We start from the raw sequence: 24,126 nt of genomic DNA on the forward strand, positions 1-24,126 counted from the left end.
CCCCTTCTCAGCCACCTTGGGACTCCCCAGCCCCATTCCCAACCCTGCATCCCTGCCAGGAATCTTTTGGGATCTGCTTTCACAGTGGGTTGGAGGTTTGGGGTCTATTCCAACCCTCAAAAACAAGAGCTGGAATTTCAGGGTTTTTGCCTGAGGATTCCCTACCCTGCTTCACCATGGGAACTCCTCCCTCCCTCCAGGCTCCTGTCAGGACAGACCTGGGATAGTGAAGGTGTCCCTGCCCATGGAACAAGAGGAGCTTTAAGGTCCTTTCCAGCCCAAACCATTCTGGATTCTGACTCTTTAACGACAGAATTCTGCTTGGAGCAGAGCCCCCTCAGCATTCCTCACTCTCTCCCCACAGGCTGCTCCTCCTGGAGCCCCAGATCCCTGCAGACCACCACCACCAAAGTGCTGGGCTCTCAGCATTTATTTCCACAGCAAACCAGTGCTCAGGGTTGCAGGAGGTGACATGCAGGGCAGGCATTGCTGGAGAGGAGGGCTGTGATTCCACATGGAGATACCTGTAGTGCATAAGAGACTAAAGAGCATCCACCTACCTCTACAGGGCCCTAATTGTCAGCTCAGAGAGAAGAATTACTGTGTTGCAAGTGGACAGTGACAGGAGACACGAGCTGCAGCTACTCTACACACATTGCTTCAGAAACCACAAAGATATGCACAAACACTGTGTCCCTCTGCACCCCACAGCCCCTGAGCCCAGAGGAAAACCCCTTCTGCAGTGGTTCTGTCTGGGCCTTTCAGTCAAGGTTAAAAGTCATGTGCCTCGAGCTGCTAAAGCTCTTCCCTTGTAGGCAGCCAAGCCTGCGCCCCCCTAGAATCCGTTTTCTTTTGGCAAGAAGGAAGAAGGCCTCAAGCTGCAGCAATTAATATCTTGCTTCCATAATGCTTTGGCTGACTCCAGGGATGGCCAGGTTCCAGTCATCATTCCACTGTATTGCATAAATACCTATTGGAAAAAAAAAATTGGAGATGGCAGCGAGCGGCAGCTCCGCGTCCATCGAAGTCACTCAAGGTCCCACCAAACATCCCCACGAGGCTCCAACTCCTCTGGGAACACTCATGGCTGTGCCACAGATCCCACCTTGGACACACACGATGGACAGACTGAAGAACAAGGTCAGGACATGGGCTGGGTGTGGTCAGCAGGCATGGAAAAGGGCCAGGAGCTCCTCCTCTGCTGTCGGAGTCTCTGCCGTTGGCGAGGTGGCCACCTGGCCCCGGGGTCAGCACTGCTCACCAGCCTCACTGCTGCTGGTTTTGTGGCTGGAGCCCTTTCCCAGGCCCATGAGGATATTGCCAGGCCCAGAAGGATATTCAGGATTGGAACAAGTAGCTCTAGGAACAATCAGACTACAGAGGTGAAGCAATACCTGACCCAGAAATTCAGACTGGAGAAGACAACAGCGAAACGTGAGAGACTTTAAAAACTATTGCCTGCATGGGATACACACTCAAACCAAACCAGACAGACACAGCCAAACAAAAATACTGCCAGGACAAGCCACTTCCTTCTCTGGAAGAGGGGGTTCCTCCATATTCCACACCAGGATCTCGCTGTGCTGACCTTCTGAGGCTACCACAGAAGGAGCAGAATGTGCAGATCCTTCCCAAGGACAACGCTCCTGGCACAGCTGTCCCTGCAAGATCCTCCTGCTGGGCCTCAAGTCCCAAAGTGTCCCTGTGCCCCTGGGCCAGGACAGGCAGGCAGACAACGGGAAGATGCTGTAGCACCAGTTTCCAAGTTCAGTGCAGTTTTCAATGCATTAAGCCAAAGGATTGTCACCAAACTTGCTTCCCACACAAGTTCTGCAGAGAGGGTAAAGCTACACTCCAGCTGCTTCTGTCCCCAGGCTGCCTTTGGCACTCACTCCTTGCCTGAGCTGTAAATCTTCTGCACCGTGGCTCGGGTGAGCTCCAGGTCCTCGGGGTAGCGAATCTCCAGCTCGGTGTTGGCCAGGTAGTGAAGGCCGGTGAACTCGGAGAAGTAGCGGCCGATGTCGGGGTGAGGGATCTCCCGAGGCTCAGAGTTGTACTCCAGGTTCTCTGCCAGGGAAGGGAAGCAGCAGTTACCACCACAGAACTGCAAGGCAGAACCCTGGGCCTCTTTCAGGCCTTGTTTGTGTCTCTAGAAACACCAAATCTGGTGCCTGAAAGGAAAAAATTAACCCTAATGCAGGAAAATGGGCAGAGCAGGTCAGTGTGAGTGCTCACAGAGCCTCACTCCTGATGGCCCCACTGACCAGGGACATGGCAACTGGTTTGTGCCTGGATTGCCTGGCACTGGGCTGGAGGAGCAGGGTGCTGCTCCCACTCTGCTGGTCACAGGACTCGGCTGTAAGCCTGGGGGGAAGCTGCTGCACTGAGCTCTGCTCCCCCAATCCCTCACAGCCCTGGGGGGATCTGTTTGAGGGGAGATCCCCCTCAGATGCTCCAAGGTGAGCCCACCTTCCTCCCTCAGCTTGTGTTTCCACCATGCCAAAGCCCAGCACATGCCTCCAGCAAAACAAACTTCCCTAAATCCAAACTTCCCCAAGTCCAGTGAAAATCCCTAAGAAGGACACATTTAGTATTTCCCACAGCAGCTCCTTTCCTTCAGATAACCTGATTAGCCACAAGAGTTCAACAACACTGAACCCCAAAGGTGACCCATGAACACTGAACCCTAAAGGTGACCCCTGAACCCCAAAGGTGACCCCTGAACCCCAAAGGTGGCCCCTGAACCCCAAGGGTGGCCCCTGAACACTGAACCCCAAGGGCTGCTCTGCTCTGCAGTGTCAGTGCAGAGCAGGGACTGGGAGTAAATCCCACAGGCTGGAGCCCTGCAGCACTCCCCAAATGATGTCATTTTTTTCCAGCACACTGCCAGATAAAACAGGTAGTATTAGCTAGGGGAAAAAAAAGCTGCATCAGGATCAAAGACTGACTTTGGGCAGGGCAGGAATGAGCTGGGGTGCAGGGAACGTCATTCAGGAATAATCTGTCTCTGAAATCCAGTTCATTAGTGGGAACAGAGAATTCCTATTAATCCATGCAGGCTCTTTGAAGCTGCTGCATGCCAGGGTGTGCAGCCAGCAGCACCAGAGCTTTCCATGCCTCAGCAGCCTGCTGCAGTCCTAGAGGCTTGCAAAGGACCTTTCTGGATACTGCACCACTGCGGAAAAACAATTTGCACTGCTGAGTGCTCTGCAGCAGCATGGCTGAGCTGGGAGCTGGGCTCAGGAACTGCAGGGATGGAGCTGCAGGGATGGGGCTGCAGGGATGGGGCTGCAGGGATGGGGAGCTGCAGGGATGGAGAGCTGCAGGGATGGAGAGCTGCAGGGATGGGGCTGTGCTCAGGAACTGCAGGGATGGGGCTGCAGGGATGGGGCTGCAGGGATGGGGATGCAGGGATGGGGATGCAGGGATGGGGCTGTGCTCAGGAACTGCAGGGATGGAGCTGCAGGGATGGAGAGCTGCAGGGATGGAGAGCTGCAGGGATGGGGAGCTGCAGGGATGGGGCTGTGCTCAGGAACTGCAGGGATGGGGCTGCAGGGATGGAACAGCAGCTGGCAGGGGAACAGGCTGACACAGGCGAGTTCAGCACAAGGTGGGAGCCTCCCAAAGGTGCTGACAAGCAGTTTTGAGCCACAGATCTCTCTCCTGAGCTGTCACAAAGCAAACAAAACACAGACAAGAGTGGACAGGTACCAAACTCCCTGAACAACACAGCAGTTCTGGAATTAACTGCACTCAACCCACAGATTTCCAGGAAGGCCTCAAACTGAGGTACATTTATCTATAATAAGCTTGGGGTTATTTCTGAGCTGGTTAAATTAAACTCCATATGAGGATTTGTTTAGGATTCTTTCAGCAAAATCTCTCCCTCCCTCCCCAGAGTCAGGTCAGAAGGATATGAAATAATCCTTCCCAAATGATCTGAGGATGTTTAAGAAGGGATATCAATAGCAGCAAGAACAAACCCTTCATTTCTCCCCAGCAATATCAGAACTCTTGCAGGCCACAGAGATGCAGTGATAGCAGTGGCTCCTACACAGAGATAACAGTGTCAGCCTACCCTGCAAGAACTGTGGGACCAGACAGGGTTCTGTTTGTTTAAACATCATTAGACACAAGATAAGTGATGACTCAGCCCCAGCAGCACTGGGGACAATTACCTGATTAGGTAATTACCAAGATGCACATTTTAATATCAACTCCTGGCACATGAGCATTTCTGGGTTTAAGACTCTCTGAGGCCAAGCCCTGCCTGAGCTGAGCCATCAGCATTTGCCACTTCATATTTTTGGGTTTCTGAATATAAAAAAAGCCATTCTCAGGACAGTGGGAAACACCTGCACTTTACAGAGGGAGGAGTGTCCCTGCCTGTAAAACCACCTTTTGTCACACCTCTTGTCACACTCAGGGGACAGAAGATGAGGGAGCACCCAGGGAAAGGGCATTTTGGTCAGCATTTTCCCTCCAGCAGCTTCCACATCTTCCCTTAGCCAAACACACTCTGGCTGTGCAGCTGCCCTGCCTGGATGGGACTTCCCTGTCACAGGGGGAACACAAACACGAGGCAAATGAACATTTTTACAATGTACAGAGTCACAGACGTGTTTCTCTTTTGTAATTTTCTTCAGAAGCTCAGATCAACAGTTCTTCCTGTAGCCCAACCACACACTCTGACCACCAGACAAGAGTTTCCTCTTATGGTTTGTTGCATAAAGCACATGTGACATTGAGATTTCTACACCTCCTTGCACTTGTGAAGAGACATTCCTTTTTGTTCTGGTTAAAGGTGGCACTAACAGCCAGGTTACCTGTGTCCCCTGGGATCCTGGCACAGTGGCCAGAGCCATGTTCTGACCACAACCCCTCACTAAATCCCATTTCCAGGTCCTGTCCAAGGCACAGCTGTTGGGAGCAGAAGCTGAATTATTTCTTTCAAAGCAGCAATCAAGGTTCACACCATCAGAGTGTCCAAAACACTCCTGGGGCAAGAGGAGATCACACCAGAGTGAGCCTTCAAGGCCATCCCAGCAGTGCTGATTTCATGGAGAGCAAACAGAGCAGGCCATGACTCAGGATCATTTCCTTCCTACCTCCACATTTACAAGGCTCGTTAACCACACTTAATTAACCAATGAAGCATCCCTTTGTCCTGATGTGGGCAGAGCCCCTGCTCACCTTGGGCAGCATATCTGCAGGAGCCATCCTCCACCAGGACGTTGTAGAAGGGCTGGTGGGGGCCGTGGGGGAGGCTGTGCACGTTCATGTTCCGGATCCACTCGTGGCCCATCATGCAGGCAGGATCCCAGCCATAAATCACACAGTTGTAGCCATACCTGAGTCAAGAAATGGCACACAAAGGCTGTGGAAACTCCAGGGCCAGCTCTTTTTCCTCAAGATTAACAGAGCACAAACAGGATAGGAACTTCCTGAGAGCTGGCACAAGGAGGAGAGGAGTAAGAGGGAGGAAAAAAACAATTCAGAAAGACTTTGTGTTTGTATTTTAAGGTGGAGGGAAGTGACTTTGAATGATTGGATAAACAGACAGGAATAAACAGCTGAAGACAAAGGAAAATCAAATGTGAGCAAGAAAAGAGAATGGCAAAGAGCCTGGAAGTCAAGCAGCCAGAAGAGGAAGGAAGAAATAAAGAAGGATCAACCACCCTGCTGGGCTGTGCAACTACTTCTGTGCTCATCACACAGATGTGGCAACCCCAACACTGAGAACAAAGCCATCACTATTTATAGAATGTTCATGGGTTAACTGTGAGGTGCTGGAACTATCACTGCTGATGCCCCTCAAATATGCTCTGTATGTCAAATATGTCCAGAGTCAGAGGAGTAGCCAAAGCAACACAGTGCAGGCAGGAACAGGGAATGAGAGCACAGGGAAACATCCACAAACTGTCCTGGGAATATCAGAATTGATTCTGAAGTTGACTCTGTGGCACAGTCCCTCATTAAGTGATTGCTGCTGTTTCCTGGAGAGCTCTGTGCTCTGGGGATGTTACCTGTGTGACAGAGGATGACTCACACAAGTCAGTCTCTCTGCAGTGCAAACATTTGCTCTCTCCAGGCACTCCCAGAGCCTCCCCCATTTTCCTGCACGGGACAGATGCACGTGCCTGGCATTTCCCACTCCTCCTTGGCACTGAACCACATCTCAGTGCTGTCAGCTCAGACCCTTCTGCTCTGCTGCTACAGAGCTGACTCTGGGGAAGGCTCCCAGCTCACCTCTTGTGTTTCATGATGAGCCCAATGGAGAAGCAAACCTCCTTGTGCTTCTCATCCGAGCGGTGCTTGACCTCAGGGCCCAGCTCCTCCTTGCGCCGCTCGATGTGCTCCAGGGTGTGCTGCACCAGGTACCCCACAGCTCCATGCTGGGATGGGTCCAGGGCCTGGATGTGCTGCAGGATGTCCAGGACCTTCCAAACCACAGCAAAAACAGGGTCAGGACATGTCCCTGCAGCAGCACAACTTATAAACTGGCTTAGGTTAGAAGATGGAACTGTGTGTTCTGTCCCCATGTGTCAGAGCTGGGGCAGTTCTCTGCTGTCCATGGGGCAGTTTTTCCTTTATCTCTCCCACAGCCAATCCTCCCTGCAGGAGATCTCTGCTGTCCATGGCCACTGAGTGTCCCTGCAGGGCTGATCCAGTTCCATCATCCCATGGGGAGATGCTGCATTGCCCAGGGCAGGAGCCAAGCATTCCTACCTGGATCCAATCTGAGCTTTGGGACAGCCCAGCAGCCTTTGCCCAGTGCATTGCCAGAGGAGCAGCTTCTGCTGCCCTGCATGGCCAGAGGGAGCCCAGGCCCATCTGCAGCAGCCCTGGAGCTGCAGAGGAAAACTCCCCCCTTGTGCAGGATCCCTGCTCCAGCAGAGCCACAGCTGGCACTGCAGGAGGGCTGAGCCCCCATGGGATGGGGCTGTGCCACCCCCCTGACACACAGGGGGACAGGGCCTGCTCTCACTCTGGCTGTGGTTTGTTTGTTTGTTTGTTTGTTTGTTTGTACTATTGCATTTGTATTTTTAATTTTCCTAGTAAAGAACTGTCATTCCTATTCCCATATCTTTACCTGAGAGCCCCTTAATTTCAAAATTATAACAATTTGGAAGGCAGGGGCTGGCATTTTCCATTTCAAGGGAGGCTCCTGCCTTCCTTAGCAGACACCTGGCTGTTCAAACCAAGACACAAACACATACAGATGGAGTCAGCTGCATGTGAGTGCCCTGAGATCTGCCACAACATCTTCCACAGTGTTCTCTGCCACAGCTCCATGTTCAGCCTGCACACAGCCTGTTCTTATTCCTTTTCTCTTTGTAAAGCTCCCAGCTTCAGGAAAGACACTGGAGAGCTCAGCAGCTCCTTAAAACTCAGCCCCATGAGTTCATCATGTCCTGTTTAGTGCCCACAGAGCACCTCTCAAGGTTTCTGGTCATGAGAATGCAGTTCCCAATGTCCCAAAAATGCTGCTGGGAAGTGATTCCAGGTGACTTCTGGTGCTCTTGAGAACTCATATTTTAACTTAAAAGAGCTTCTCAGCATGTCTGTGAGGAGCAAAAACAGGGCAGCACAGGAGGAAATGGAAATAACCTCCATGATGCTTCCCCATGGAAGAAGACAGAAAAGTTGCTTGTCTCAGGATGACTGAAGAACACAGAGCAGCAAAGTCTGCAGATCCACAGTTCCAGCCTCCCAACACCCTCTGGCACAACATCAGAGCACCTGCTGCTGAGTTTGTTAAGAGGCAGGCAAAGCAAATTTAAATTTTTTGGTAAAAGCAAGGAAAAAAACTACAATCTGTTGAGTCAACATTTTGAGAAAAGACAGGTATCTGTCTCAACATGAAATACATCAAGTCCCAAAATCTGCCACATTTTGGCACCTGGAAAAAGGATTGTCTCCTTGATCACAGGTTTGGTCATTAAGTTCAGAGCAGCAGCAGAAGAGGAATGGAAATCTCAGGCTGTTCAGCATGAACAGCAGCCAAAAATCGAGGAAAATCAATTTAAATAAAGGACAAGTGAGTAATTAATGAGAAGAAACACAGCTCAGGCTTCTTGGCCACTTTATTTCTATTAAGAATTAAGAAGATGTGAAAATCCTGAAAAATCCTAAAGGAAGGAAGTAACCACAGCTGCCAGAGATTCCTGGGAGTTTTATTTACTGTTATGTACAAATATTTAGGGCAACATTAAGTGTAGCTCTGCAGGACTTTTTAGATTTCCTAGCCATCCATAAATCTGGCAGCTCCTGTCAAAGCTGGTACATTGTGTCCTGTCAGACACAGCATTCTCTCTGGTTAGCTGCAATCCTGCCTGACAGCCTGGAATGACTGGATACAATCCTGAAAAATCCAAATTTGCTCATTTGCATTGCAGCTGGTGCAGAGAGCTCAGTAAAACTCAGCCCTGGGGTTGGGTTCTGTAAATCCAAATCTGGTGCTCTCCAAACTGTGCTGAGTGCCAGGAAGGGGCAGGAAGATCTTTTAGTATTCCCTATTTATGTCCAGCTCAGTGAGTCCCTCCCATACACAATTTTTGGTGCTGGTTTTACTGTGCTGACCCTAAAATTTGCTGCCATAATAAAGGAAGGGCAAGCTCAGCACAAGGGAATGAGGGAGCTTCTCCAGCAGTGCTGTTCCAGTTGATTTGGTGGGAAGAGCTTTGCTTCTGCTCAGCTGTGCAGCCAATATTCCTGCCCCCTTCCCAAATCTCACAGGTGGAACTGGCACAGGCTCCACTGAAGCAGCACAGGGAATTTTGAGTAGGAAAAACCTCTGTGCTGCAGTGACACACTAAAAAAATCAGATTTTTTTGAGTTACAGACTCTTCCCTGATTCAGTGAAAGCCTTGGATGATCCAAGCAACCTGTAAATCTCAGCACCTTCCTTCTCACACTCCCAAGATAACAGGACTGGAGTTGTTACCCTGAAGGAAAAAGAATTCCAAGGACAGGAATATCAAGCTGCTTTTTCACAGACTGTGTGGCCAAAGTTGGAAGCACAACTTTGGTTTTATTTATAAAAGATAACTTCCTCAAGTTTTCTGATAAGGTAATTGCTCTTTTTCCAGGAGCCCAGCAGGAGTTTTACCACAATTTAGGCACAGGATGCTCTAAGAACTCACAGTCCATGGTGTTGGTTACAAGACAAGCTGTAAATCATAAATTATGACTCAAAGCTGCTCCCAAGTCTCCCCCAGGACAAGCAGCCAAGAATCATCCACTCTCCCTACTTCAAATTGATTCCCTGCAATGTGAGAACTCCTCCAACTGCATTTATTACAGAAACAACTTGTGGCAGACTGTAATGCAGGCTGACATAGCCCAAAAATCAATAACCCAGTGTTAATAGTGCTCAGCCTTCCCCACAGCATTCCCCTGAGTGCCCAGGTACCTTTTCTGGCCAGATTCCCAGGTGGAAGTATAACCTGGCCTGGAGCATGAGGTGCTGCACATTGTCTGGATACATGGCCAGGTACAGGTCCAAGGAGTCCCTCAGGAGCTGGTAGGACTGGTCAGTGCTCTCTCTGCCAGCAGAAAGGAAACTCAGCTGTGAGGCTCTGCAACCCTGTCCCCAGAGCTCCCAGGGACAGGGGGAGCCCCCAGAATGGTGCTGCAGGTCCAGCATGCTCCCAGCAGTGACTGCAGCACAGATTGTCACCCAGCTACAAGGAAAATCACCCCACACCTGATCCCTGAACTCTGCCCTCCCACCCACTGCTCTTCTCCTGGGTCAGATAATCCCACACACAGAATTCACTCCCCAAGCCATTTCCTTTTGTTCCCCTGACACCTACAGCAATCCTTCCACTTCTGGGAGTCTGTCTGTGGCTGCTCAGGAAAGGGATTATCAGGAGGATTTGGAAACAAAACTTGATGTTCTACACACCAACAGGATCTCTGAAAATGCTCATTTGAACATGGGGCTTGTGCCTACCACATGACAGGAAAAGTTGGACAGTCCCTATCAGCTTTTCACAGAGAAAATAAAACATCTTGTCTATTTTCTTGAGAGGAACTCTTTCACTAAATATTTTTGTTTCCATGCAGGTGATTAAAATGCCTTGTGACACAGGGAATGCTCATGATCTCATGAGGTGAGTGACACCTTTTGGAAGCAGCAATATTGGACATTCAGATATTGCATCCCAGGTCCTTTTTCCATGGTATGGATGCTCAGCTCACCTCTTGCCAAGGTTCAGGAGGTTCCCCACCATGCGCTGCAGCACCTCCTTGGAGGTCACCACTCCATAGAACTCCTCTGTCACGTGGTGCCCGATCAGGTACTCGCACTCCTTCACTGTCAGCTGCTTCCCCTTCCCAAAGGCATCAATGTAGGTGTAGTCAAAAATATCTGTGCTTCTGAGGAGGCAACAGAGAGCACAAACTGTGAGCAGGGGCTCGTGGTAAAGCAGGGTTTGCTGATTCTGTTCTTCCCTCAGCACTTCCAACCCATGTCCTTCATTCCTCAGCTCCCTCCTGAACACAGACTACCTGGTACCTTTCCTCTTTTCCATAATTCTCACATCACCTCATGGGTATTATTATTTCAGGAAATCTGTTATTATTCAGCAGAAGCAGAAGTGAATTTCAGGAAAGCTTTCCTAAACGTCTTCATTTCCCAGCTCCTTCCTACACAGAGACTACTTGGTACCTTCTCTCTTTTCCATAATTCTCACATCACCTCATGGGTACTATGATTTCATGAAATCTGTTACCATTCAGTAGCAGCAGAACTGAATTCTAGGAAAACTTTCCTAAAGATCTGGTTTTTCCCTCTGTATAGGTTATAATTCCATGTGGAAAATAATTAAAACATTCTCCTCTAGGTCTAGAGAAGGAAATCTGTTACCATTCAGCAGCAGCAGCAGCTGAGGTCTAGGAAAACTTTCCTAAAGATCTGGTTTTTCCTTCTGTATAGGTTATAATTCCATGTGGAAAATAATTAAACATTCTCCTCTAGGTCTAGAGAAGGACATCTGTTACCATTCAGCAACAGCAGCTGAGGTCTAGGAAAACTTTCCTAAACATCTTCATTTCTCAGCTCCTTCCTAAACAGAGACTACTTGGTACCTTCTCTCTTTTCCATAATTCTCACATCACCTCATGGGTATTATTATTTCAGGAAATCTCTTATTATTCAGTATCTGCAGAACTGAGTTCTAGGAAAACTTTCCTAAAAATCGGATTTTTCCCTCTGTATAGGTTACAATTCCAGATGGAAAATAATTAAACATTCTCCTCTAGGTCTAGAGAAGGAAATCTGTTCGTATTCAGCAGCAGCAGAACTGAATTCTAGGAAAACTTTCCTAAAGATCTGGTTTTTCCCTCTGTATAGGTTATAATTCCATGTGGAAAATAATTAAAACATTCTCCTCTAGGTCTAGAGAAGGAAATCTGTTACCATTCAGCAACAGCAGCTGAGGTCTAGGAAAACTTTCCTAAAGATCTTCATTTCTTAGCTCCTTCCTAAACGGAGACTACTTGGTACCTTCTCTCTTTTCCATAATTCTCACAACACCTCATGGGTATTATTATTTCAGGAAATCTCTTATTATTCAGTATCTGCAGAACTGAGTTCTAGGAAAACTTTCCTAAAAATCGGATTTTTCCCAATGTATAGGTTACAATTCCAAATGGAAAATAATTAAACATTCTCCTCTAGGTCTAGAGAAGGAAATCAGTTACCATTCAGCAGCAGCAGCTGAGGTCTAGGAAAACTTTCCTAAACATCTTCATTTCTCAGCTCCTTTCCAAACAGAGACTATCTGGTACCTTCTCTCTTTTCCATAATTCTCACATCACCTCATGGGTATTATTATTGGTATTATTATTTCATGAAATCTGTTACCATTCAGCAGCAGCAGAACTGAGTTGTAGGAAAACTTTCCTAAACATCTTCATTTCTCAGCTCCTTTCCAAACAGAGACTATCTGGTACCTTCTCTCTTTTCCATAATTCTCACATCACCTCATGGGTATTATTATTTCAGGAAATCTCTTATTATTCAGCAGCAGCAGAACTGAGTTCTAGGAAAACTTTCCTAAAGATCTGGTATTTCCCTCTGTACAGGCAGATGGAACAAAATTAAACACTGTCACATAGGTGTGGAGCTGTAAATAAGTTCTGGTTTTTGTCACTGTGGGCACAATTTCAGAGGTCAGCAGGTCACTCACCCTTCTTTCCCTTGGCACCATCGCAGTAGGAAATGGCTGGGAAAGTTGACAGGCTCCAGTTTGACTCCCAGCTGCCTGGCAATTGTTAAATAAAGCACAGACAAACTGATGGGAATTCCTGTCCTGCGGATCAAAACCTGGGGGAGAAAAATGTGACAAAAACACAAGTGGGATTTAAGAAAAAACATGAATTTCAAGGGTTGATTTCACAACTGAAAATGCAACTTGACAGAATATGCACTGAAGGGTAACAGATTTATTTAAGAGTTGCTCTTCACAGAGATGACTTGTCTGGCTACATTCATACAAATAAAGTGTCTCAAGCCTTGCAGCCTCCCAGTTTTTGCCTGACACACACATACCTGGTGAATGTAGGAATTCAGGGAATTGTAGTAATCCAGCTCATTTCCTTTGTATTTCAGCTGCTCATACAGGACACAGTTCATGGCATCGAGCACCTGCCTCTGAAGTTCCACTTCTGGAATGAGAACCTCTCCTGCAAACACATGCAGTGAAATAAAGACTGAGAAAACAAGAGCACTCAACCTTTATGCAATGAAATCTTCACATGGGCAGGTTCAGTCTCTCCTTGGAAGCCAGAAATTACTCAGTGTTTATAAAACCAAGGAGCAAGATGCTGCCTGACCTTTGCAGATGATAAACATGCACCTTTCCACTGATAATTTTCTGAGATGAGCAGGAAAGAGGTTGTTTCCCAGTCCCACAGCTCAGCTGTGATAACAGGACTAAATAGATTCCAGAGACAAATGGGAAAAAATAGAATTCCCCTCCTAATTCTTTCAGCATCAGATGGACTGAACCCTGGGCTACTGAACAGCTGTTTCTTGAATGATGGCTTCAGTAAATGTCACAATTTTGTTTGCCAGGGGATAAAACCAACAGCTCTCTAAGCTGCCACAAGTGCCCAGCTGTTCCAGCTGTGCAGAGGGGCAGGAAGGCTCTGCAGGAAGGCACATTTCTGTACAGTACCTGCCTTGGAAGCCAAGCTGGGGTGCCTGGGGTTCTTGGTCCGCAGCACTTTGCGCACTTTGTCCGTGATATCGTCCACCTGAGCCTGGACACTCTTCAGGCAGATGTCTGACAGGGGGTTACAGTATTGATCAATCAAAACAGCACCTGGAAAAAACAAACTGCATAAGAAACAGGACTTGAGTTTTTTCTTTGCTTGGTTTTGCCTGCTCTACATTCCAGGCACGCAGCGAGCGGTTGCAGCAGAACAGCAGAGCCCAGTGTCTGAACCTGCAGTCATCTCCTGGATACACAAAATGCACAGAGTGAGCTGACAGGAGAAATCACCAGCTGAACTCAGTATTGCCCTCTCCACCATGCTGAAAGATATCTGTACCTTGAGCAGGAGTGCTGCTGGGTCAGGCTTGACCAGCTCTGCAGCCCCTGGCATCTCCCCAAGGTACAGAGATTTTTATTCAGAGCCTGAAACAATCCCAGCTTCACTCAAGCTGCCTCAGTTCTGATTGTTCCCTGTCACACCCTCCATATCATCCTTGTTTATCATTTCCTTATCTGCTACATTCATCTTTCTCTTCCACACCTGCTCTCCATCTTCCTAACACAACACAGAACAGAACAAACTTTTGTGTTCCTCCTGCACAAGCCCCTCCAGGAAAATATTTTATTTTCACAGAACCTTCTCCTTGGCACCACTGCTCTTTCCAAAGCCTCCTCTTTTCAATCTTTGGAATCAGCTGCAAGGATTTTGTATGGACCATACATCTTCCAGCCTCCTACAAGGCTTTGTCAGCATATCCATGACTGGTCTGTAAACCAAGGAATTCAGCAGGGCCCCATGTCTCCTTCTTGTCCTCCCAAAGTGTTCCCTGTGCTGAAATTCCCAAAACACTTCCTGCTGCTGCTTCAAAGGCACGTTCATGGCAGACAAACCACACATATTTGTGACCCACATGACTAAGTCTCATCATTAATTTGTTTTTTTCTAGAAAATGACACTTTTTGCTTTCCCTTCTTGCCCTAACAGCCCCTTCTTCAAAGTCTACTGCATTAACAAGAACCAGCTTTGGTGTTCCAGCCTCTTTTGTCCTTTTTCAGGGACATTTTGGAGTGTGTACCAAGAGCAAGGGACTCTTCTACAGCCCCTGGCAGTTTCTGAGCCATTCAGAAGACAGAAGAAGAATAATCCACCAGACTGAGGACATGAAGAGCAGAAGAAGCAGAAGAAAGAGCTTTTTCTTTCTTAGCAGGTGTAAGTGCCCTCCCACCATGTGAATGGACTTGGATTTGTTTCCCACCAAAGTCCAGCACTCAGTTCTTGGGACACTCCCAGTGCTCAGGCTACAACAATTCCCTCTGCTTGCTCCCTGAGGAGCTCCTGGGAAGGGGAAAGCAGGGAACTGACTGGGAATCAGCTCAGGGGCCACAGCAGCAATGGCAGTAATGAGCATGCCAAGCTCCAGCTCATTTTCTCAGCACCTTGTTCAACACCTTGCTCAAGACTCATTTTCTCAGCACCTTGTTCAAGACTGCAGTGTTTTATCATTTTCTGCCTTCAGCCCAGCTGTCCAGGGGTGATTTTTCAAGCACACAGCACCGACAGCACCTGATGCCATCCTGACATTTGGATGCAATACTGCTGTGGGATGGGAAAGATTCCAGACACATCCAAAATCCAGCCTGAACTCTGAGTCATTAGGCAAGGGTTTGCTGGAATCTGAGCAAGGCAGGCTCCTTGCAGGTGAAGGCAGCATGGAGAGCTGGCATTAGGGGCTCTGTGCCCAGCACTCACCCTCCAGGAAGGATTGTCTCTCCGTGGGGCGCTGCAGATACTCCTTCAGGTTCTTTAGAATGTTCTGCTGCCGTAGGAAATAGAGAATTTTCTTTGCATAGTACTTCCAGGTGAGACCTTTCCTGCACAGTTAAACACAAGAGGAAGCATTTCTCTAAATAGGTATTTGAAGGGTGAACAGTTGGTTTAAGTTTTAATCCAAGTTTACAGTGTGGGTTATTGTTTTTCTCAACAAGCACTGTCACTTCAAGCCAAAAGGGGAATCCTTATCACAAAAAGCCACACAACTTGCAAAACATTGCTCCTATCATCTCCAATTTTCATCCCATCACCAATACATCCTTTTGAGAAGATACATTATCAGGGGAAACAACACAGATCCTAATTAAAGGAGCTCAGGAATATCTGATTAAAATCCTGTACTTCATTCATAAAACATTACCCTCTGTCTGACTGTATCTCTCCAGAGCCACTCCTAAAGCATCCTCCCAGCATTAAAAATGGATTGATGAGGGACATGAATGTCAGTCCAATAGTATTCAGAAGAAAAACAAAATTCCCCAGAGGAAAAGCAACTCTGTAGCTCTGAGAAGGCAGGAGGAGATCAACAGTTGCTCTGTAGATGACACAATTCCAAAACTTTTTACAGCAAAGCCCCATCACTTTCTAAAGTCTCTCCATTCTCCTGGACAGCAGGGCAATCAAAATTCATAATATTTTATCTTCTTCCAATAAACTGGGATCCTCAATAGGGACAACTGCTTTATTGGGATATCTTCCAGGGAGATGATTTAGCCTAATGCTCCTGAATGGCACTGACTAGAGCTTAATCAGGGTGTAATTAGCATCAATTCTGCTTTATGGGGAGGCATTTGGCCAGTGCAAAGCCTCAAAAGCTTTTTAACCAGTTGTCAAATGAGAAATGCTCAGGCCCAGCTCAAATAGAGCAGGCAATAAAATGGATGGGAAAAGGCAAAAATGAGATGATTGCCATTCCAGTTGGGCTTTTTCAAGCCCTATTAACAGTCCCTCTAATCAAGGCTATTAGGCCCCATTAAGGACATTTATCACAGCTTTGTATCACACCAAACCCAGCCTGGGTAGGTGGTACCAGCAGAAAAACCTTCAAATAAAGCAAATAAAAACCTTCAAATAAACATACTCATCTTGCCCAGTGTTAAGGTGGTGAGATTACCCAGGCAGATAAAACCCAGGAGTTTTATTTACCACCTGGCTAAATAATTTTCAGAACTGCAAATTTTGCAGTGGCTGAATTCAACTCAGTTGCTTCTCTGGGGACAAAAATTGGACCAACCTACCCCAGCTCAGAAAAGGAAAGAAAAAGCTGGAATTTCAGGGTATTTCAGGGATTCATGGTGGCAGTCCTGAAGGATTCCTGCTTCCCTCTGGTGCTCTGACCTAATCCTGAAAATCAGTTCAGCAAACTGACCCAGGCTTAAATCAAAAAGGAACAAGAGGATGGGAACAGCTTAGGCAGAGCTGAGGGTGCATGGGATATGTCCCAAGAGATGCCACGAGCTGGCAAGGAAATAAACAACAAAAAGCACCACAAAGCCAGAGGATCTCCTCTGGTGGGACAAAGTTTCCATGGTTTCCTCTGGAAATACTCAATCTGCTGTGAAATCAGGCCTCAGCAAGCCTGGGGGTGTTCTTTAATGAGTGACCAAGGGCAGAAGCTGAGGTCAGACATTAACCAGGGTATTTTTCTCCTTGAACTGGTGAAAAGAGGGAAATCCCTGCCATTTCTCAGCCCTCTCTTACCTTCCTTCCATGTTGAGGATACACATCAGCTCATCCTCAAAGAAATGGCTGGGGCAGCCCAGAGTCTCAATGTCACTGAATCCATCACAGGGCACCTGGCAAAGCAGACAAGGAGTCATGCACAGCACAATAGCTTCTCCCATAACTTCAGAAAAAGTCTCAAAAACAAATTAATAATTTTTTTTTAAATTTATAAAAGATCTTCAAAATGTCCTGCTCCCCAAATACTCCCAGTCTGTACTCATGGATTTATGAATCCACTGAGAACCCCAGGAACATTCTATAGCAATTTCAGCCCAATTCTACAGCATTTAGGGCTGTGATGCTTGTGTTCATGGATTTATTAATCCACTGAGAACCCCAGGAACATTCTATAGCAATTTCAGCCCAATTCTACAGCATTTAGGGCTATGATGCTTGTGTTCATGGATTTATTAATCCATTGAGAACCCCAGGAACATTCTATACCAATTTCAGCCCAATTCTATAGCAATTTCAGCCCCATTCTATAGCAATTTCAGCCCAATTTCAGCTCAATTTCAGCCCAATTTCAGCCCATAGCATTTAGGGCTATGATGGTGAGTTCAGGACCAGCAGAATCACATTTATGCAGGGTGAGCACAAGCTGCAAGTGATTTTAAGGTGGAATCAACTTCTGCTTGTGGTTGACTGAAGCCCTCCATACACCCCCCTTTGCAGGAGATTCATCCTGGGTGAAGGAATGAAGAGCAGGAGCCTTTATTTTTTGCAACAACCACTTCTGCATCTATATTCAGAACTGCTATTTTCTTCCAGAATTCAGAATTACTTTTTAAACTTTGGCTGAACTGTAAAAAAAAATAGGCTTTCAAGCTTTTCACTATAGGATATGGGCTCATGTATGGGTTGAAAGCCTTCTCAGCTCTGAGCAGGGAATCAAGCTGCAGTTTCTGGCCCCACAGGAGATGGTTCTCATCATGAGGCCTTTGGGCATTGCTTAATGGTCTCTCCATGGTCTTTGCATATGTGATCAAAACAGGAGGAATCCAGGAGCTGCTTCTCCCAGTTAATGCTCTGACAATTCTCCATGGACAAATGTGTGGCTGCTGCAGAACAGAGCAGCCAGGAGACATCAAACACCCACCTGGCCCTGCTGCCTTCCTTCTGCACAGGAGCCATAAAAGGGGGGCTGTTTAGTGGCTCCTGGGTGGGATTTTGAATTCAGTCAAAGTTACAGGCAGTATTTATATTGATTTCACAGAATTCCAGGCTGACCCAGCTTGCCAAAATCCACAGCTACCAAGCAAAAGAGCCAAGATACTCCTGCCTCATGTGCATGTCAGTGTGAGACACCACATTTTCACCTTTTCCTCACTGAACACAGAAGCATTTCAGGGTCATGGTTGGCTGGAGAACTTCAAAAACACACTTTGCAACTGAGTGGCCCTGTTGTGCTTTGCTCCTGAACTCAAAGGGCTTGGGACAGCTCTCAGAACTCGTCCTTGCACAAGGTCTGCAGTGAGGAACAGCAGCTGTGCTTTGTGTCAACAAAACCCTGTGGCCTTCAGAATTCCCAGAGCCAGGGCTGAGCTCCCAGCAAAAAGCAAAGAGCTTTCAGGGCTGAATGCAATCCCAGGGGGTGCTGCACTCCACACACCCCTGGATTTGGAACTCTCTCCCCTTCTGGCTGTGTTTCAGCATCTTACACAAAGTCAGGAAATACAAAATCTCTGAGTGCACAGTTGAGGTGATGTGGAGAGAGGGGCAAGAGAAACTAATGAAAAGAATTGATCACAATCAAGGAAGGTGAATCTGTGAATTATTATGGAATCATGGAATATCCCAAGCTACCAAGGATCATTCAGTCCAACTCCTGACCCTGCACAGACATCCCAAAATCCCATCACATCCCTGGCAGTGCTGTCCATAGCTCCTGGAGCTATGGCAGAGCCAGAGGCTGTCCCCACTGCCCTGGGGAGCCTGGGCAGTGCCCAGCACCCACTGGGGGAAGAAGAACCTTTTCCTAATAAAAATAATAATAAAGACTACATAAACACGTTTTTAAAAGGGAAAACCCTTCTAAGAAATAAACAACTTTTGAATGGTTTAAGGATTTTTAAAGAAGAATACACCCTGGTGATGTGAATGCTCAGGCAGTGTTGAGGAAACAGCCTCAAGGTGCTCCAGGGGAGGTTTAGGTTGGATATTAGGAAAAATTGATTAATTGCAAGGGTTGGAACGAGCTTAGGAAAGTGGTGCAACTGCTGTCCTTGAAAGAAATTCAGTTTTCTGGACCCTTGGAATGAAAATCTCCTGGCAGCAGCTGCTGTTGGGTTGGGGCAAGGACCAGTGCTGGGCTCAGCCTAAACCCTTCTGGCAGCAGACCAAGGGTACAACAAGGGCTCTTGTGGCTGCATCAATTGCAAGCCACAACAATTTCTGAAAATAACAACAGCAACAACAATAATAACAATAATGATAATGATAATAATGATAATGATAATAATAATAATAATAATAATAATGTTCTTTGTGTCCTCAAGATGCCAGCCCAGGGTGCTGTGAGAAATCTCAGCCTCTCTGAGCTCTGGTTTCTGTCCATATAAAGCTGTGAGAGCAGCACAAGCAGCCCTACAGACACCTGCACTGTGCTGCTCTCTGCTCCTCCTTGCAAGATTTGTTTTCCTAAGGGAATTTAGGAATGTCAGCTCTGGCTTTCTGAAGGTCCTCTGAAGGGTTCAGAAAATGAAGATGTGGTGCTGAGGGACACGGTTCAGGACTCGATCCTGGAGGTGTTTTCCACCCTTAATGATTCCATTAATGATTTTATTAATGATTCTATTGGACAAGTGGCAGGGCTGCTGCACACAGCCACAAAGAGAGGAGGACTTACATGTTCTGAGAAGAACCTTTTGGAGAAGGAGGCCACAATCCTCTGTGCCTCCAGCCCCGCGTTGTGCCGTGCCTTGTACTCCTCCAGCCAGCTGACACTGTCACTGTGGCTGTAGTACTTCAGCAGGGATGGCCACCTGCACACACACACACACACAAAACAACAGCAGCATTAATATTTCACCTCCCTGAGAACCTCCAGAACGATCTGAGGAGCTGAGACAGAGCCCAGACACTGCCCAGCTTTAAATTGTATTAAATTACCTCAGACATCAAAGCACAACTCCCCAACTGCAGCTGTGCATTAATGATTATTTAAAAGCAAGCTCTCCTGAAGCCCTCAGAGGCTCCCACTCCAGGATTTCAATGCCTAAACATCCTAAATGCTTCAGTTTTATAATTAAAAGAGTTTACCACAAAGAAGGAAGCCAACCTGGCACTGAACAGAAGGGGAATTCTCTGTCCTGTGTTCTTCCTACCACCTCGGGGAGCTCATTAAAAACACAGCTCCCTCCACTGCCCTTGCTGGTGGCAACATCTAGGGGAGGAAAACACAACCTGAAGTCAAATTGTGACAGCTAAATGCTTCTGCAGTTTGACAAGAGACAAGAAATAATTGTTTGGGAAAAAAAAAACACCTCACAGCTTTCCTGTAAAAAAAACCCTCCTTTACTGAGACTCAAAGACCACACATTTCACAGCTTATCCAGAATTTCAAGGTTCAGCTGAAAATCCAACTTCAGGGCATGCTTTGGGGGCTGTTAGCAGCACCTTTTTGAATAAAGTGGGTGTGTGCTGCCACAACACAGCTTTGTGCCATAAAACAGGTGCCAGCACTGCAATTCATGCTGCTGTGAAGACACCAGGATCACTTGTGTGAGAAACATGAACAAGAATAAACACAGATGGAAATATTTTGGAAATGAAGCTGAGAGAAAGGGGTTTCTTCTCATTTGCTGGGGGATTTATTCCACATTTTGAAATGCTGTTCATTATTACTGGTTTATACAAAACATTTTCCTTTGTCTTAGGCTTTTTTCAGATTATATACATATATATATATTTAATTTGCCAAATATTGAAATCACTCCTCCTGTATAATAATTATTACCAGTGTCCAAACAACACCTGGAAGGTATTTCACTGCTGGTTAATCATAAAACTCCCCTGCACTTGTCTCCACACAATGAAGTCAAATAACCTCACATTATATAACAACCTCTCTCCTGATGAATCCCTGGCCTTTCAGCTACTGCTGAAATGCAGCCACCTCACAATAACCATCACAGTCCTTTATTTTGGGATGAGAAAGGAGAATTTCATGGCTTGGAGGGACAGTGGGAATTTTGGAAAGATGAAAGTGCCATTGCTCACAATGGAATCCAGCCAGGATGGCAAGGTCAGGGTGAAGCCTCCTGCCAAAAATTCCATTATCAAGGAGAGAGGAGGGGAGCAACGTGTGCCAATCACCCACCACATCCCATTCCAGCTGCTGGATCCCAACCAGGCTGACACTTGCAGGAACTGCTGAAAGTCAGTCCCAGAGCCATGGCTTGGTGCAGTGGGGAAGCTGTAATTCCTCAGCAGCTTTTTCACCCCTGTGAAAGGGGGGAAAAGGGAACAATCCCCACATTTGGGCTGAGCTGAAATTCAGGAGCCAACTGGCAGTGAGAGAAAGCAATTCTGCTGCTTTTCCTGTGCCAACACAGACAAAAGCAGGTAAGAGATGAGCCTGGACAGCCTCAGGGGATGAGAGGAGCTGCCCCCAGGACTGCTGAGACCAGCACAGCACCACCAGTGTCACAGCCACCCTTCATCCCAAAATATGCACAGTGCCACCAAGCACAGCCCCTGGGGACAACAGAACAGCAGCAAAACCCCATCCCAAGGACCTGGGCATCTGTGACAACAGCTCTCCCCAAATCCTCAGGCATAAACACCTCCCTGCTGTCCAGCATCAGGCCCGAGATGGGTTTTGGCTGTTGCTTTGGCAGTTTTGGAGGGGTCAGGGAGGCCAATCCGGGCTGGCCCTGGGAATGCAGGGGATCCACGGGCCCCGGTGTGGAAAGGGCCACAAACCTGATCTCCGGCCAAGGGGGATCCCCTGTGAGCAGCAGGGCCCTCCCAGGGGATTTGGAAGGGCAGGGAGCGCTGCAGGAGCCTCGGAGCAGCGCAGCCGTGGCCGCCCCATCCCTGCAGGTGCTCCAGGCCCGGCTGGATAAACCTGGAGCAGCCTGGCACAGGGCTTGGTGCCGCTGCCCATGGCAGGGGCTGACACGATGCCTTCACAGCCCCCTCCCACCCGCAGTGCCCGGTGTCCCTGCCCATGGCAGGGGGTGACACGATGCCTTCACAGCTGCCTCCCACCCGCAGTGCCCGGTGTCCCTGCCCATGGCAGGGGGTGACACGATGCCTTCACAGCTGCCTCCCCCCCGCGCCGCCCGGTGCCCGCCCGGTGCCACCGGAGCGCCGCAGGCTCGCCCGGCCCGGGCGGAGCTCACCGCGAAGGGATCGGGCGGTGACGGCGGCGCTTCCACCGCCCCACGCGACCCTCCCAGCCCGGCCTGTCCATCCCCGGTGCCGCGGGACGCCGGCGGTGCCCGTTCCCTCCCGTCCGAGCCCGGGCGGGCCGGGCCGAGCGGCGCTGCCCACCTGAGGCGGAAGCGCTCCCGCCACACCTTGCCGCGGGGCTGGCACGCCTCGCGCAGCCGGCGGCAGGTGCAGGACACGCGGCCGATGTCGGCGGCGCCCAGCACGTCGCAGCAGAGGATGAGCTCCAGCAGCTCGCCCGGTAGGTCCGTCAGGCCCGTGCCGCCGCCACTGCCGGTGCCGGGCCCCGCCGGGCCCGCGGCCTCCGCCGCCATCTTGGCTGTTTACCTGCGCTCCGGGGCCGCCGGCGCTTCCGGGGAGGGGCGGCCCGGGGAGCGTCCGCCAAGTGCGGCCGCGGCGGCGAGCGCAGAGCGGGCAAGGGAGCGTCTGACAAGTGACGGGAACAGCGGGGACGGAAAGGGCACGGGGGGCTGCGGGTACCGGGAACGGCGGGCACAGAGGGACCGCATCGCCGTGATCAGTATTAGAAACGGAGTGCTAAAAAGGGATCAATGTGATCAGTATTGGAAACGGAGTGCCAAAGAGGGACCGAATCGGTGTGATCAGTATTGGAAAGGGGGTGCGAAAAAAGGACCGCATCGCCGTGATCAATATTGGAAATGGAGTGCCAAAAAGGGACCACATCACCGTGATCAATATTGGAAATTAAGTGCCAAAAAAGGACCACATCACCGTGATCAATATTGGAAACAGAGTGCCAAAAAAGGACCACATCACCGTGATCAGTATTGGAAATGGAATGCCAAAAAGGGATCAATGTGATCAATACTGGAAACGGAGTGCCAAAAAAGGACCACATCGCCGAGATCAGTATTGGAAATGGAATGCCAAAAAGGGATCAATGTGATCAATACTGGAAACGGAGTGCCAAAAAAGGACCACATCGCCGAGATCAATATTGGAAACGGAGTGCCAAAAAGGGATCAATGTGATCAATATTGGAAACGGAGTGCCAAAGAGGAATCAATGTGATCAATATTGGAAACGGAGTGCCAAAGAGGGACCGAATCGGTGTGATCAGTATTGGAAAGGGGGTGCCAAAAAAGGACCGCATCGCCGTGATCAATATTGGAAATGGAGTGCCAAAAAGGGACCGCATTGGGGTGATCAGTATTGGAAATGGAGTGCCAAAAAGGGATCAATGTGATCAGTATTGGAAACGGAGTGCCAAAAAAGGACCACATCGCCGTGATCAATATTGGAAATGGAGTGCCAAAAAAGGATCAATGTGATCAATATTGGAAACGGAGTGCCAAAGAGGGACCGAATCGGTGTGATCAGTATTGGAAAGGGGGTGCCAAAAAGGGACTGCATCGGCGTGATCAGTATTGGGAATGGTGGCCAGAAAGGGCCAATACATCGATGTGGATCGATATTGGAAAGCAGGTGCCAAAAAGGGATCGCACTGGTGTGATCAATATTGCACACAGCAGCCAGAAAGGGCCAATACATCGATGTGGATCAATATTGGAAATGGAGTGCCAAAAAGGAATCGCACTGGTGTGATCAATATTGCACACAGTGGCCAGAAAGGGACTGAATCAATGTGATCAATATTGGAAACAGAGTGCCAAAAAGGGACCTCATCAATGTGATCAATATTGGAAAGGGGGTACCAAAAAGGGACCACATCAGTATGATCAATATCGGAAATTGGGGCCAAAAAGGGGCGTCATCAATGTGTATCAGTATTGGGAACAGAGTGCCAAAATGGGACTGCATCAGTGTGATCAGTATTGGAAAGGGGGTTACCCAAAAGGGACCTCATCAATGTGTATCAATATTGGAAATGGAGTGCCAAAAGGGACTACATCAGTATGATCAATATTGGAAATGGGGTGCCAAAAAGGGACCAATATCAGAAACGGAGTGCCAGAAAGGGACCAC

The 24,126-nt window shown here is 48.3% G+C and overlaps 1 protein-coding gene across 2 annotated transcripts; it reads right to left on the minus strand.

The window, feature by feature from the left end:
* Window positions 1-412: 412 nt before the first annotated feature.
* On the minus strand, window positions 413-22,528 carry FBXO21 (F-box protein 21). Of its 2 annotated transcripts, none has more exons than XM_054645512.2 (12): window positions 22,282-22,528; window positions 19,631-19,766; window positions 16,759-16,853; window positions 14,977-15,098; window positions 13,188-13,334; window positions 12,560-12,693; window positions 12,198-12,334; window positions 10,207-10,383; window positions 9,416-9,548; window positions 6,250-6,440; window positions 5,194-5,351; window positions 413-2,067 (listed from the first exon to the last, which is right to left on the minus strand). In XM_054645512.2, the coding sequence occupies exons 1-12, from the start codon at window positions 22,491-22,493 to the stop codon at window positions 1,889-1,891; spliced, it is 1,821 nt and encodes a 606-aa protein (XP_054501487.1). In that variant the 5' UTR covers window positions 22,494-22,528; the 3' UTR covers window positions 413-1,888. The 2 variants fall into 2 exon arrangements, with proteins under 2 accessions (XP_054501487.1, XP_054501488.1); XM_054645513.2 differs by lacking the exon at window positions 22,282-22,528 and adding an exon at window positions 22,131-22,216.
* Between the last annotated feature and the right edge of the window lie 1,598 nt (window positions 22,529-24,126).

This window comes from Agelaius phoeniceus, chromosome 18, assembly GCF_051311805.1.
Source record: "Agelaius phoeniceus isolate bAgePho1 chromosome 18, bAgePho1.hap1, whole genome shotgun sequence".
Lineage (NCBI taxonomy): Eukaryota > Metazoa > Chordata > Aves > Passeriformes > Icteridae > Agelaius > Agelaius phoeniceus.

Bases quoted from the DNA above. Each gene is read 5' to 3' on its own strand.
- FBXO21 (XM_054645512.2), bottom strand. From the start codon at position 22,493: ATGGCGGCGGAGGCCGCGGGCCCGGCGGGGCCCGGCACCGGCAGTGGC. The intron at 19,767-22,281 runs GTGGGCAGCGCC...GTGTGTGTGCAG, and splicing joins CGGGAGCGCTTCCGCCTCAG to GTGGCCATCCCTGCTGAAGT. The intron at 5,352-6,249 runs GTGAGCTGGGAG...TTCTTGACTCAG, and splicing joins CTCATCATGAAACACAAGAG to GTATGGCTACAACTGTGTGA.